This window comes from Mauremys mutica, chromosome 1 (genome assembly GCF_020497125.1).
Source record: "Mauremys mutica isolate MM-2020 ecotype Southern chromosome 1, ASM2049712v1, whole genome shotgun sequence".
Taxonomy (NCBI): Eukaryota; Metazoa; Chordata; order Testudines; family Geoemydidae; genus Mauremys; species Mauremys mutica.
The window spans coordinates 103,299,603-103,313,857 of record NC_059072.1 but is presented as its reverse complement, the minus strand read 5'-3'; the positions used below and the strand labels follow the sequence as shown (position 1 = coordinate 103,313,857).

At 46.0% G+C, this 14,255-nt stretch overlaps 1 protein-coding gene across 5 annotated transcripts in view; it reads right to left on the bottom strand.

The window, feature by feature from the left end:
* The window catches only part of HIPK2 (homeodomain interacting protein kinase 2), a 204,186-nt gene that overhangs the window by 13,395 nt on the left and 176,536 nt on the right, over window positions 1-14,255 (bottom strand). For all 5 annotated transcript variants that reach the window (XM_044988692.1, XM_044988710.1, XM_044988720.1 and 2 more), the window contains 2 exons: window positions 2,129-2,376; window positions 947-1,107 (listed from right to left, as the gene is read on the bottom strand). In XM_044988692.1, the coding sequence (XP_044844627.1) occupies window positions 947-1,107; window positions 2,129-2,376 (409 nt within the window). The remainder of the gene's footprint in view (window positions 1-946; window positions 1,108-2,128; window positions 2,377-14,255) is intronic.

Below are 14,255 nucleotides of genomic sequence, written 5' to 3'. Positions count from 1 at the left end.
CTTTCACCAGTTTCACTCACTTTTATTCCCTCACTTTTAATTTAGAGATGGTCAATTTTTTTTCAAATTTTCAGCTAAATTTTGAAACACGGGTTTTGCCAGAAAATGTTATCATTTTTTGAACAGCTTCTCTTTTATTCAGCGCTGTATCAAAGTCAACACTGCCCTCTTGAGTTCTCAGAGCTTCCCACTCCTGAAATCTTGGCATCTTTGCTGTCCCCTCCTGACGGCCATTACCTCACAATAGAGAAGAGATGGGTCTCAGATGTAATAAACACAAAGAATATTCTTACTGATACTGCTGGGCAGAACTGGGCTTTTCTGGCTCTGACTCAGAAACACATCTGGTGCAGCTTGCTGTCACCCAACTGGGGTTGCCTAAATCTTGGCCAATATTAAGCAATCTTGACATGGACTTCTGACTACACTACATCTCTGGCTGGCCACAATTTGTATGCCCACTCCACTTGTCACCTCTGACTGGAAATGTCTTCCACCCTGACAGGCAGTCACACCCTCCCTTCAAACCTCACTCGAAAGGCATTGTCTTGACATTTGACTATCATTGAGATGAATCCCTACCCCTTTCTTATACCCTCCCCCTCCATTCTCCCCTATAATCAGCACACAGACCTGCCTGTCTATGTTACTTCTCTTTTCTATCAAGGTTAAACGTTTTAACTTTTCAGATACTTTGTACATGCAATGTATGTGCAACCCTGCATGGTTTGTTAGCAGTGGGAATTGAACTGGGGACTTCTGGTTCTAAAAGCATGAGCCCCTCTTCTCTGCGCTGAAAGATGTAACTGTCCCACACACCACTAGAGGGCAAGAGAGTACTACACTGAGTGGTTGTGGGTTACATAAGGAAGATGCTCTGTCAAAATACACATTAGATGGCACATTTTGTGGGACCTACTTGCTGCCTCCTTCCCACGTTGCTTACCTGGCTGAGATTAAGAGGCTGCTGCTGCTGGAAATGTGGTCCTGGCCGCTGCTGCCTATAGGCAATGGCTCCAGACGAGCTCCCTGAAGAGTGACCGCTGGTGGAGGTCACGATGTTGGAGGACTTGGACTTGTAGGAGGATGAGTGATGACTGGTGGTGACTGTGACAGGAAAGAAAACACATGTGTTCTTAAATAATGTCTTACATCATCTAACCAACCCTTCCCTCACTGAACCGCCTCTGGGTGGCTTGTGGAAGGAGACACATAAGAAAGGGTGCATTGGAAATGGCTCCTCCTAGCTATAGGAAGGTACTTAACTAACAGTACCTCTGGGAGCTCACAAACATGGGCCTGCCAGTTGCCCCCAAGGCAACAATACAAACTCCACTATGTGAATCGCTAACTGGGTTTGGAGGCTGGTTTACAGAACCCTCAGAAGTGCCAGAAAGTGTCCTGCTTGGGGAACGGCAGGAAGCGAGTGGGCAGATGCTAAGGAGAGAAAGGAAAAGATAGACGCCTGGAATGCAGAGAAAGGAAAGCCCTTAACTTGGCCAACCTCACTGTGAATAGGGAGGGAGAACAAGGGAGAGCCCACGCTCTGAGCCTTGGTGCACAATCTCGCAACTGCAATGTATGAAACAAAAGGACAATCACACAGCTCAGAACCCAGCGCTACAGGTGGGAACTGCAGAAGAGGGCCCTTTTTGATCCGGTGTGTTTTCCAGAACAGTGGAGGCTCTGAAGGTGGGTGAGCAAACCTGACACACCCGGTCCAGGGGAGCCTGTTCCTTAGAAACGTTAGCAGGTTTGGATGAAAAACAGGGCTTTCAATCTAAGTAACTCTTGCCCATTTTAAAGTAAATATATAACCTTACATGGCAGCTCAAGCTGGTGTAAGGGCCCTGATATCAATGTCTGCAGTAGGGGCCAAATTCTGCTCTCGGGTGATCACTGATGTAACCGAGAAAAAACTTGGCCCTTATGACTCCCAGCTACACTGAAGTCCCTCAGTGCAACACGTTAATAATGCACTATGCCTCCCAAGAACAGCCGTGCAAGGTGTGCTGGGAGAGAGAAGGTGCACACCATCTATTTTTAAAAGAACCTGAAGAGTGAGATTCTTCCAAGATTGTTGTTTATTTCTTATGATTATTTTCTTGAGGGAAGAAGTGCAATTTACCTGGTACCAGGCTATCGCATTCTACCAACACCTCACTGGCTTGGGTTTTCAGCGGTGGCACGATTATAGTTCGGGGGTTCCCGCTGCAGTGGGTCTCTGGTACCCCTTTTGTATCATAGGTGTTCCCATTATTGTGTGCCCCACGGTGTTGCACTGAATAGGGGCTGTTGTTGCTGGAGGAATCAGAGTAGGGCGAATCGTGCACTGTGACACAGCTGATGACGTTTTTTCTTTGCTTGGACAGGGTGCTGAAAATCAAACAACATGGAAGATAGTGAATAGGCAAGAACTGTCTGAATACCAACATTCCATTCCATCCTCAGCCTACTCCTTAACAATGGGGGTGCTCGCAGGCTTAAAGTTAAGCATGTGCTTCAGTGCTTTGCCAGATCAGGGCCACCCAAGCCAAATCCTGTGCTCCTAAACTCACTTCTTACTATTCAGGCAAACTCTCATTGAAGTCACGTGAGTTTTGTCTGAACAAGGACTGAGTAAAATCCTGAGCAGGGATCTTATAATTGACCTTACATGCACAGCTTAGAATAGCGCTCAGACAGACTTCTAGACTTATTTCCAAGCTATTTACTATCTCTCAGCAGGAGAAGCTCAGCAGAGCACACTACACTAAGTTGCATTTCTTACCACTCACACAAAAATGCAGCATCTCCCCCTTCGCCCAGCAAAGATTTAATAATAGATGTTACAGTGAGGTTTCATATGATTAAAATTCCATTTTTACAAAATATATTTACTAATGCACTATAGAGCATATATATTCATAAATACTTGAAATGAAAGGACAGCTGAAGAAAATCAACAATGTATATTTGCTATGCAGAATCCTTGGGTTTTATTCTCTTACTCATTAATTTGCAACATTCAGTAATTCGCAACAGGTCTCCTGACATTAATGCGAATTACTGAGGTCCTGCTGCACCTAATCTATCTATGGCATCAAAGAAGTGATTAAAAAGGAACATCAACATCAACATTTCCAGGATTATTGCTAGAAGTTCATTAGGCTAGACTGCACCCGCGCTGTTGGGATTCGCTCCACTACTGTGTCTAATTATTCCTGATGGTTTATCCTTCCCATTATGAGCTTGTTTAGAGAAAAAAGAGAGAGAGGTGGGGGATGGGAGAGAGGGGGAAGATTTGCTTAAATGGCTCATATCCTTGACAGCGCACAGACCTTGACTACAGAAAATAGCTGCTATGTTTCACTGATTGCATTATGTTGTTATGGCAACTGAAGTTTTTAAAATGATGAAAAGAAATGGATAGCGCATAAAGAGCTAAGTAATTAGACTCAGTAGTGGAAACAGTCCCAACAGGAACAAAAACACCATATAGAAATAACAGCACATCTCTTAACCTCTTGAGTGCCACTCTTTTTTTTCCTTTTATTCCCTTCCCCATTGAGGCTCAGTTCAATTCCTTCCCTCTGACACATTGTTAACTCAAGAGAGGATCTGATTATTCTGGATTCAGCCACTGGTTGGCATTTTGTCCTCGGCTCAGCATTACTCACTATCCAAGTTAATGTAGGCAAATGTTGCAGACCTCCAGACCAGCTTGCACTACAGGCAATTTTTATTTATTTGTGCATTTATTTATTTACTTTTACAGTGCAAGAAAAAGTGAGCTACGTCTCTTTAGCAGCATTATTGATTTCACCACATTTCCCTGAGAAAGAGTCTTTCCAGCAGCCTTCCTTGGTGGCAACAGTCCAGCTTTCCCCTTGCTTCTGGGGTTTGAAAAGCTTTTATTTAATTTTTTGTCCTTCACATGAAATGTCCACTAATGTGCTGCTTTAAAAACCAACTTCTCCAGTGCCTGATTCTGCAACGCTTTCTCAGGCAAGTAATCCTTACTCCAGGAGCTCCACAGATTTCAAAGGCTTTATGATGATTACAGGAGCACATAGGAAGGCCAGACCTAGATTAGAGCCTCAGTGTTCTAGGCACTATACAAAATACACAATGACAGTCCCTGTTCTGCACGTACAATTTAAATAGACAAGCCAGATAAAGGGTGGGAGGAATGGTGACTCCATTGTACAGATGGGGAACTGAGGCTCAGCGAGATTAAGTGATCACAGAGGAAGCCTGGAGTAGAGCACAGAATTGAAGCCACTCCTCCCATGAGTAAAGGGCTTCTTTTAAAGGGCTTGCAATATTCTATTCTGTTCTATTCTTCAATTTAATCCCCTCCTCCATCAAGAGATGGACAGGGCGCTGTGTTTGAAATGGAGAGAATAATGGCATGTCTTAGAATGACAACTGCCTTATTCAAAGGAAGATGTAACAGTTTTGATATGGTGCTGCAAGAAAGAACGTTAAGCTGATAAAAATGACTCATCAATATTCCATTTGCCTGATATGCCGTAATTTCACATTTACGCGTATCTGTAATATTTGCCCTTTGCAACTGCCCTCTGCTGCCTGAGAAGGAGAGACGTATGTTCTCTAACACTGAGCGTTATTACCTTTTATAAAGAAAAATCAAGTTACTGAACTGTGTTCTGACAACTGATAAGGTTCTGACTGCGTTTCTTTTATAGCCCCTTCCTTACATACAGGGCTCAGAGGCTGTAAACATTTGTTCCTGGCTGATACTTGGTATGCAAGGGGCTCAGCTGTGGGAGTGGAAGAGCACTGTTTCCTAGACATGAAATCTGGGTGTTTTATTATTCTAGACTTTTCATATTTTATGCCATTTTAACTGAGAGATCTTGAAGGCAGGGTCATCTTGTTGTTAGATGTTTGGACGCTGCCTAGCAGAACGGGGCTGGGGTCACCCGCCTCTTCCTATTACAAGTAACAACAACGACGACAACGTTTAGTTATTTTCTTTTGCCACAGGAGGTAAGCTGGCATCATCAAGGAAAGAACTGTGCTTCCATCAGCAAAGTTTTCCTCCTCAAGGTGCATTGGTTACATAAGAAAAGCAAGTGCACTAGAAATCAAACATATAAAATGAACAAACCCCCAGCCCTCTAAAGAGAGGGAGGAGTATTATGAGCTTCATTTTACAGATGGGGAACTGAGCGAGACTAAAGCTCCAATCCTGCCAACACTTATGCATCTGCATACTTATAAGTAGTGCCAATGTAATTAATGGGCCAACTCCAGGTAGTAATGTTAAGCACATACGTGAATGTTTGCAGGATCATGGCCAACCATTCAGCAAGGTGCCTAACTTTTAAGAAAATGAGTAGTCCCACCGAAAATCCAAGTTGATTTTCTTTATAAAAGTTAATAACTATAATCACTGTTAGAGCCCATACATCTCCTCCCTAGCGAACAGAGAAGCCAAATAGGACAACTCATATATTTACAACTAGGTACCTGCTTAAGTACCTTTCTGAAGTGGGGCCAAAGAGATTCAGGATGGGATTTTCAAAAGCATCTAAGTGAGTTAGCTGCCCAACTTGCACTGCAAATAAATTGATTTCAGTGGGACTACTCTTGGGCTTAAAGTCAGGCATCTACTTCAACGGGCCTTTTGAAAATCCCACCCTGAAACCAAGGCCACACAGGAGTTTTCCCTTCTCAAAGCCTTCCAAGTAGCAAGTGGCTATTCTTCCTTCTGATTTCCCATGAGAGTTTGACATGGGCATTCAGTCCATGTCCTGCTGTGTTACAGGACTAGGCCTGGCAGACCTATGTGAATCTGGGAAGGGGTGTTAATTCCCAGCTCACTGAAAATCAGAGGGCCTCTGCATCCTCACACATGACACTAAGGTAGCCTACTTGGCAGGCTTTCTGTATTTCTATAGCACAGCTGCAGCTTTCTGTGGAAGTTCCAGGTTATTCAGACACATAGTTAAGAACACTGATGTGGCCTGCACCCTTCTTATTACACCTGCGTATATTCATGGCTGCTGTCAGGACAGTAGCTCTCCTTGCCGCAGTCATAGTAGCCCATGCATGCAGTCTCGAGAGGGGTGGCAGTCCACCCTCACAGTTTAACCAAGTATCCATTCTGCAGCCAGGATTCCAAGCCGCACTGTTATGCTGCTCTTAGAGTAGCATCTGTAAAAAATGCCTTTTAAGATGACTATTCTTTATTAATTATAAATCCCTATATGTATGCCTAGTGTTTTTACCAGGTGCATAGAAAGACAAGTGCCCTGCTCTACTGAGCTTGAGATCAAACTCAGACCACAGAACAGTTCACATCCAAGAGGTATGGAGGCATTGAGCATGTCCGTGCTCTCGAACATGCATGGACAGCTTCCGGTGACTTCTATCCAAATGGCCTGGGTGCAGCTGAGAGATAGAACTGGGCCCCTTTTCCAAGAGGAGATCAGCATAGCAAGGCTTGTGGGGTTTCAGAAGGGATTTGAAGGAGGAAAAGGAAGACGCTTGGTGCAATGGGAGAAGGTATGAAGCCAGACGGAGGGGCGGCCTGGCCAAATGGTGGTGTGATCTGGCCCCGGGGCAGTGGTGCGCAAACTTTTCCAGTTGTGCTCCCCCCTTACCAGTAACAGAATCTGTCTGCGCCTCCTCCCCTCCATTACTGCACTGCCAAGGCTTCCTCAGCAGTGGAACCTGGGCTGAAGGTGGAGCTGGGGGCAGAACTGGGGATGAGGGAGAAAGGAGCTGGGGCTAGAGGTGAAGCTGGGATATGCTGGGGGTGGAGAGGGAATGAAGGTGGAGCAGGGGGCAGAGTGGAGCTGTGGCTGGGGGTAGAGCAGGGTTGGGGGGCAGAGCGGGCCTGGAGGCAGTGCAGGACTGAGGGCTGAATGGGTTTGGGGGAGGAGCTGATCTGGGGCAGAGCGGCACAGAGCTGGAAGCATGGTGCTCCCTACCTGCCCCACCATGGGGGCTGGCACCAGGCTGGAGACAGAGCAGGACTGGGGGCTGAATGGGGTTCGGGGAGGAGTGAGGCCGGGGCTGGAGCTGGAGCTGGTCTGGGGGTGGAGCGGGGCTGGAAGTGTGGCACTCCCTCCCCATCCCCCATGGAGGTTCTCCCTGGCCCTGAATGTTCCTCCACTCCCCCCTAGGGGGGCATGCCCCCACTTTGGGGACCACTGTACTAAGGTCTGGCACTGCAGCCTTTGTAAATTGACATCGCTCTACAGAAGCAGAGTTCTACCCACTGAGGATTGGGCCCTGTGATGAGCTGCCAAAAACTTAACAACCGGTTCCCTATAAAAAGTTCTGATTTAAGGGATGTGCCACAGTATGTATTTTTTGTACCAATAGGGTTACCATACGTCCGTATTTTCCTGGGAGGAATTTTTAAAGTTCTAAAGTTCTTTTTTAAAAAGATGGACCTGAACTAGAAATGAGCTCCGTTTCACATGTGTGGGTCCCCGCCACTCCCTGGGGGGGGTGCACATGTGTGGGTCCCAGCTGCTCCCTGCCCCCCTCATTGAAGCAGGTGGGCAGGGTTACTGCCCTGGGATCTGCAGGGCACCAGTGGACGTGGGGCCGGCTGCAGACAGGGGCATGGGGCTGGCTGAGGGCAAGGCAGGGGGTGCAGAGCTGACTGGAGACAGGAGGGTGTGGGGTTGGCTGGAGGCATGAAGGTGTGGGGTTGGCTGGCTGAGGGCAGGGCCACAGGGGGGTGCAGCAGGGGTTGGCAGGGCTGGAGACAGAGGAGTGCGGGGCTGGCTGGCTTCAGGCAGAGGGGTGCAGCAGGGTTGGCTGGAGACAGGGGAGGGTGTGCGGCAGGGGCTGGCTGCGGGCAGGGCAGGAGGTGTAGCAGGGGTGGCTGTGGGCAAGGCAGGGGGTGCAGGAGGGGCTGGCTGCGGGCAGAAGGTGTGGGGTACTCATGAGGAGAGCTTGTCGGAGCAGCCCGAGCAGCAGGACACAGCCCAAGCCCAGCAGAGCAGCCGGGGACCCACCAGGCAGCAGTGGGAGCCCCAGGGCCAGGGGTCGGGAGAGCAGCAGCAGCAACGGGGCCTATGCCCAGGGCCAGGAGGCGGCCCACATGCCTCCCGCAGTGCAGCGCCCCCGGCGGCCGGAGGAGGAATTACACACTTCCTGGCCAGAGCCCATCAAAGCTGCAGCGCCCCCTCCTCGCAGGGAAGCGGGTTAACAAGTGGTTCTAAAACTGCTTCAAAATTTAACAACCGGTTTACGCGAACCGGCTCTAGCTCACCACTGATTGGGCCCTAAGTCTTTTAGGACTGACAGTTTTTCATGACCAGGATCTTCTTTTCCTAATTGAAAATATCAAGTCCTAGAAGATGCAAAGGTAACACATTGGTCAGTATGTGTCAGGGCCTGTTACAGCTCTCAGCTTGAGAGTCTGTCTGCTTAGCTCAAACTGTGGTGACTCATGCTTCCAGCTGCGGAGGCTCCCTGGTTCAGGCCCTAGGGCTGACAAAAATGGCAGCCATTTCACAAACAGACCTTTTGGTTTACAGGCATTTACACCATACCATCTTACCGCTCTAGAAACCACATCATAGTGCATTCTGACATGGCCCAAAGCACAGAACAGGGCTAAGCCTATAACACTCTCTTCTATAGCTCTCAAGGCCCAATAACTTGCAGCTTTCTGAATTGTTGCCACTTCAGAATGAACCACAATAAACCCTATGCAAAGAAAGTTTACCCATATAAACCCACAAAAACTAAGGAAATCCCATGTGAAGGCTGAAATCCCCTAACACTGAAACATGACTTGCCGCTTATTTCAGTGCTGGGACTTTACGTATCTTTGCCATTCCACCTCCTCACCTGACCTCTGACATGTCCTGCTATTCTCATTTCACTTCTCTTTGTGCATCACACAGAACTGTACAGTCAATGCTTGTGAAAATGAGAAATATTCATTAGAAACGATATTGAGCGCACTGGATCTGTTTTCACTTGTCTGAGACCCAACCCGGAACTTGAACTTGATACAGAATGAGCTGTATGTGTGTTCATCACTGCCCTCTACTGGAGGGAGTCAGACATGCTAAAGCATTTAGCAGTGTGTATCGGTTCTGCTACTGCAGGCCTGGTGGGAGAGCTTCTGCTGTCTGTTATTCTAAGCACTAGCTGCCTGGGGTGGTTTATTTGTTTACTTGTTTTAGAGAAAGGATGGGAATTCTAACTTTGTTCTCTGATGATTGTGATTAGTCAATGTGATGGCTATGTAGAACATTAATAATAATGCCATTATATATTAAATACCAAGGGTGAAATCGTATCCCCATTAAAGTCAACACGAGTTTTGGCCTTGACTTTAATGGGGACATGATTTCATCCCAAGTACTTATGTGTATATAAATTAGACAGTACTTTTTTTGCTTTATTCCAGGATCGGCAACATCCCTTGGCCCGTGCCGCTTCCCGCATTCCCCATTGACTGGGAGCGGCGAACCTGTGGACATGGCAGGTAAACAAACCGTCCTGGCCCGCCAGCGGATTTCCCTGATGGGCCGCGTGCCAGAGGTTGCCGATCCCTGCTTTATACACTATGCTCCCTGCGTGTTTGTAAACAACACAATGGGCCCTGATCCTGACTGGGCTCTTTGAACATTACTGCACTGCAAGCATACACATATACACACACAAAGAAACAACGTTCTAGATCCTCGGTTACATTGAAATTATGCCACCCAAGGACTTTCCCCGTGTAAGAAGAAAACCCAGCTGCCCTTCTAAGGAAATGCTCTTTGCCTTTGCAGTGTGAGGAGCAAGAATCTGGCCCAATATATGTAATATAGTAAGTGTGAATAACAAATTAATCTGCTCACAATCAGTTGTAGAAATGATACGTCTCATATAGTTTTTCTTTTTTAAGCTACAGGTGAATTTTGTGATAGTGAAGTGTGCCAATGCCTGACAGGTCTATAGGGCACAGTTACACTCTGCCTGCCTAGCCTAGCAGGATAGTGGCTCCTGTATGGAGCCTTTAGTCTGAGGGTTAGAAACGGGAAATGGAGAGGGGTGATCCTTAAGGCAGTGGTGTCCAAACTTTTTCGTAAGGCAACCCACCAGCTGCATTTTCTCTTTTTTGGGATCCACTCAGAGTCCAAATTCATGAGGGAGGGCCCAAAATCACAGCCCAGTGTCTTCTCCTTGTCTTTTGCTTCCTCCTCACCCACTGAGGGGGCACCAACCACCCAGAGCAGCTCCTCCGTCCTTGCACCACAACCCTAATCCCAGCCCACTTTTAAGGAGAGGCCCCAAGGGAAGAGGGGTTGGAGAGTGCGCCTGCCCCTCACTCTGCAATGGGGGCTCCTGTCCCATGGGGCTGGGACCCGCTCCAGATGTTGGGACCTGGCGCACAGAATTGTTTGGCCATGGAGGGGCAGCTGGGTCAAACCTGAGTGGCTCTGCAATTCTGTGCACCAGGTCATATCACCTGGAACGGGAAGCCAGGCACAGCCCCACGGGACAGGAGCCACTGTTTTAGGGCAGGCTCACTCTCCAACCCACCTCCCCTCCACACCGGGCCCACAACCCATCTAAAACCTTCCCACAACCCACTGGTGGGTTAAAACCCACCTTGGGACACACTGCTTTAGGGCACCAACAGAGCTATGCATGACAACTGGGAGGTGAAAGGATCTCATGCTTTCTTGTGGGTACAACCGCTGCTTCTTTTCTCTTTTAAACGTACCCTCCTAAGCCAAGGAATCATCAGTGTTTTCTTTTTAGAAAATTGTTGTGGGGGTTGTTGTTTTTGTTGTTATAAAGTCACGAAGGGCACCTCCTCACTGCCCTCCTTTCAATCACTGCTCCCTGCCATGCTCTGCTATGCTAGAGTTAGCGGCATGTGAAATTATACCTCCTGCTGCTATTACCGCTGGCCCAGTCCTGTATGTCATTCATTCACGAGCAGCACACGCATTCTCTCACTCGCTTATATCCATAATTTATTCATCCCAAGATGCACTTGTGCTTCTGTTCTATATTTAAGCTGTTTTATTTTCCCCCTGTTAACTTCAGAAGTATTTAATCAGCTGAGTATGTATACCTAAAAAAAGAACCTACAAAATGCAAAGTTATGGAAGGGCTACATAGCTCAGGCGATTATGAACGAGGAATGCTAGCAATCAATCTGGCTGGCTGGCTCCCATTGCCATAGTATTGGAGGACTTTAGTACAGAAACGTACAAAAATGCCAAGTCTCTCAATTTATAAGAAATCTGTAAAATCTAAATTTTGTTGTGAACTTCCTCACGCCTCCAGGGAAACCAGTGGGACCTAAACTTCTCTCTCCAGAGAAATAACTCACAGAACGGTTGTTCTTCAGCATAGCAGAAACCATCTTTTTTTGACCGAAGGATGCTGAGCTCAGGGGAGTTTCTTTGGAAAAGACAGTGAACTGAGAATGCCGTCTAAAGATCTCTTGGTGGTAAAGTCATCGTACAAGCGTTACTCTTCTTCCCTTTGCAATTTATGGCAAGGACGATAATACCAGTCTCCAGCAGGTGGCACTCTTTTGTAATACTACATTGGAAACCACATGCTTCCAAAGACCCATAAGACTTCCCATGGAAACTTTATAGCTCTCTGCTGCTTCTGAGAACAGGGGACTCGCAATTTTTAAAAATATCTGTTGATTTTAAAATAGTTATACAAAGCTATACATATCAACAATGTAAAATACACAGAAGAATTAAACGAAGTCCTGGACTGCCTGTTACACCACCTTGGCGACTTCTCAAAACTTTCACTTGCACACCTGTATTTTCCATTAGATAGGACAGAAATTCTTCCCATAGCATGTGGAATTCTCCTTATTCTTATAGATAAAGGGTCTGACCCTCCTTTATTAGAAAGCCACTTTGTACTGCCCTGGCATTGCAGAAGCGCCTTAATGTAGGAGTAAACTCTCACTTTAAGGCTTATTCTTCCAGAGCGCTGTAAAGGGACTTTAGCATAACTGAGAATCAGGCCCAATATATGCAAGTGGGACAATTTTGTCCATGTCAATATTACCGGTCTTTTAAAACTGGAAGTGGGACATAAGAATATATTTACCTGCTAAGGATCAATCTCTTTGCATAACCATGGCCAACCGCAAATGTATGTATTTATTTATTTATTTGGGGGAAGACGACTTTCTAGTCCCAGGGACTCAAGGAAAATCATGTAATAAATTTAGGGCTTAATCCACTGTCTTCCCTGATTTTGGAAAGACTCCACTGACATCAATGAGCTTTGGGACAGACTGTTAGTTCTGACTCAATTAGCAAATTATGATTCCATACTAATTCTGTAACATTTGACCAAAAGTGTCTAATATTAGGACATTGATAAATAATATGTGCCAAGTTACTCCAATGGCTTTCACGCTACCAGCACTCATGGTTGCTGAACAGGCTAATATTTCCACAAATACGTACAAGTCCAGTAAAGCCTTTGCATGATTTCCAAATGTTACAATTTTATTTTAAGTATCAGAGGGGTAGCTGTGTTAGTCTGAATCTGTAAAAAGCGACAAAGAGTCCTGTGGTACCTTATAGACTAACAGACGTATTGGAGCATGAGCTTTCGTGGGTGAATACCCACTTCGTCGGATGCATGTAGTGGAAATTTCCAGAGGCAGGTATAAATATGCAGGCAAGAATCAGTCTAGAGATAACTAAGTTAGTTCAATCAGGGAGGATGAGGCCCTCTTCTAGCAGTTGAGGTGTGAACACAAAGGGAGGATAAACTGCTTTTGTAGTTGACTAGCCATTCACAGTCTTTGTTTAATCCTGAGCTGATGGTGTCAGATTTGACACCATCAGCTGTGGCCAACTACAAAAGCAGTTTCTCCTCCCTTGGTGTTCACACCTCAACTGCTAAAAGAGGGCCTCATCCTCTCTGATTGAACTAACTAGTTATCTCTAGACTGAGTCTTGCCTGCATATTTATACCTGCCTCTGGAAATTTCCACTACCATGCATCCGACGAAGTGGGTATTCACCCACGAAAGCTTATGCTCCAAAACGTCTGTTAATTTTATTTTAGGCTCGTTTGCAGCCCCTGTTGTACAGTCCTGCATAGTTGGCCATTCTCTCCCATCAAACACATATCCTTAATCTGAATTCCCATCTTTCTTTGACAGGCACAAGAAGGATGATGAGGAGAAACTTAGCTAAAGGTAGCAAACTTCAGATAGGACACTACAGATTAGATCCTCAGCTGGTGCAGCTCCCTTGACTCAAATAAAACTACTCTGTTTTACACCAGCTGAGGATCTGGCCCTAGATTTGGCCATGTCAAAGGGTCCCAAGCAACTTGACTTCAGTTTCTCTGATGCTTTCACCACAGATAACTCCCTCATCCTGGACTCTCTTCTCCCTCTGCTTCTGAGACTCTGGCCCTTCCCTGCTTCTCCAGTCATTCTGCTCCGAGCAGAGCTGGTGAATTTTTTTACGTGAATAGTTTTTTCAACAAAAATGCAGATTCAGGCTGAATCAGAAGCATCCATACATTTTGTTTCAGCATTTCCAAAATAAAATGTTTTGATTTTTCATTTGAGAAAGACATTTTGTTTCAGAATTTTCCTTAATTTAATTAAAAAAGATTAAAAAAATATATTTAAAATCCTAAAACCAAAATGAAACAAAAAATAAACTTGGGGTTGAACAAAATGTTTAGTCTGATCTGAAATGTTCTTTTTCCAATTTTTCATTTAATAGAGAAAAACAAACAAAAAATGTTGCAGTCCAATCCAAAACTTTTTTTTGGGGGGGGAGGGGGAGGTTTCCAATGGCCAAACAGAAAAATTGATTATTCACCTAGCTCTAGTTTGGAGCTTTTCCTCTACCTGTTCTCTGGCCAATGCCCTTCAGGCCTCTGTCCTCAGCCCACTCCTATCTTCATTTTACAAGTTATCCCTTGGAAACTTCATACACTCTTCCATGCTGACATATCCTAACACTGCCTCTCCTCCCCCGACCTCTGATTTCTTCATCCAGCCTCTCCTCTGTCTCCCTCACACGTTAGCATGGATACTGTGCTTCCAGTTCAAAATGTAACATGATGAAAACTCAATCCCTGTTTTTTCTCCTGAGCTCCCCATTTTCTATCCTTGATGATCCCACCATCCTCCCGTTCACCAAGCCTCACAATGTTAGTTTTCAACTTTTCTCTTTCCTTGTCCCCACAATACTAGCTGTTGCAAACACCCTTCCCCGCCCCCCCCAAAAACCCCAAAACCCAAAAACCTGGCACCA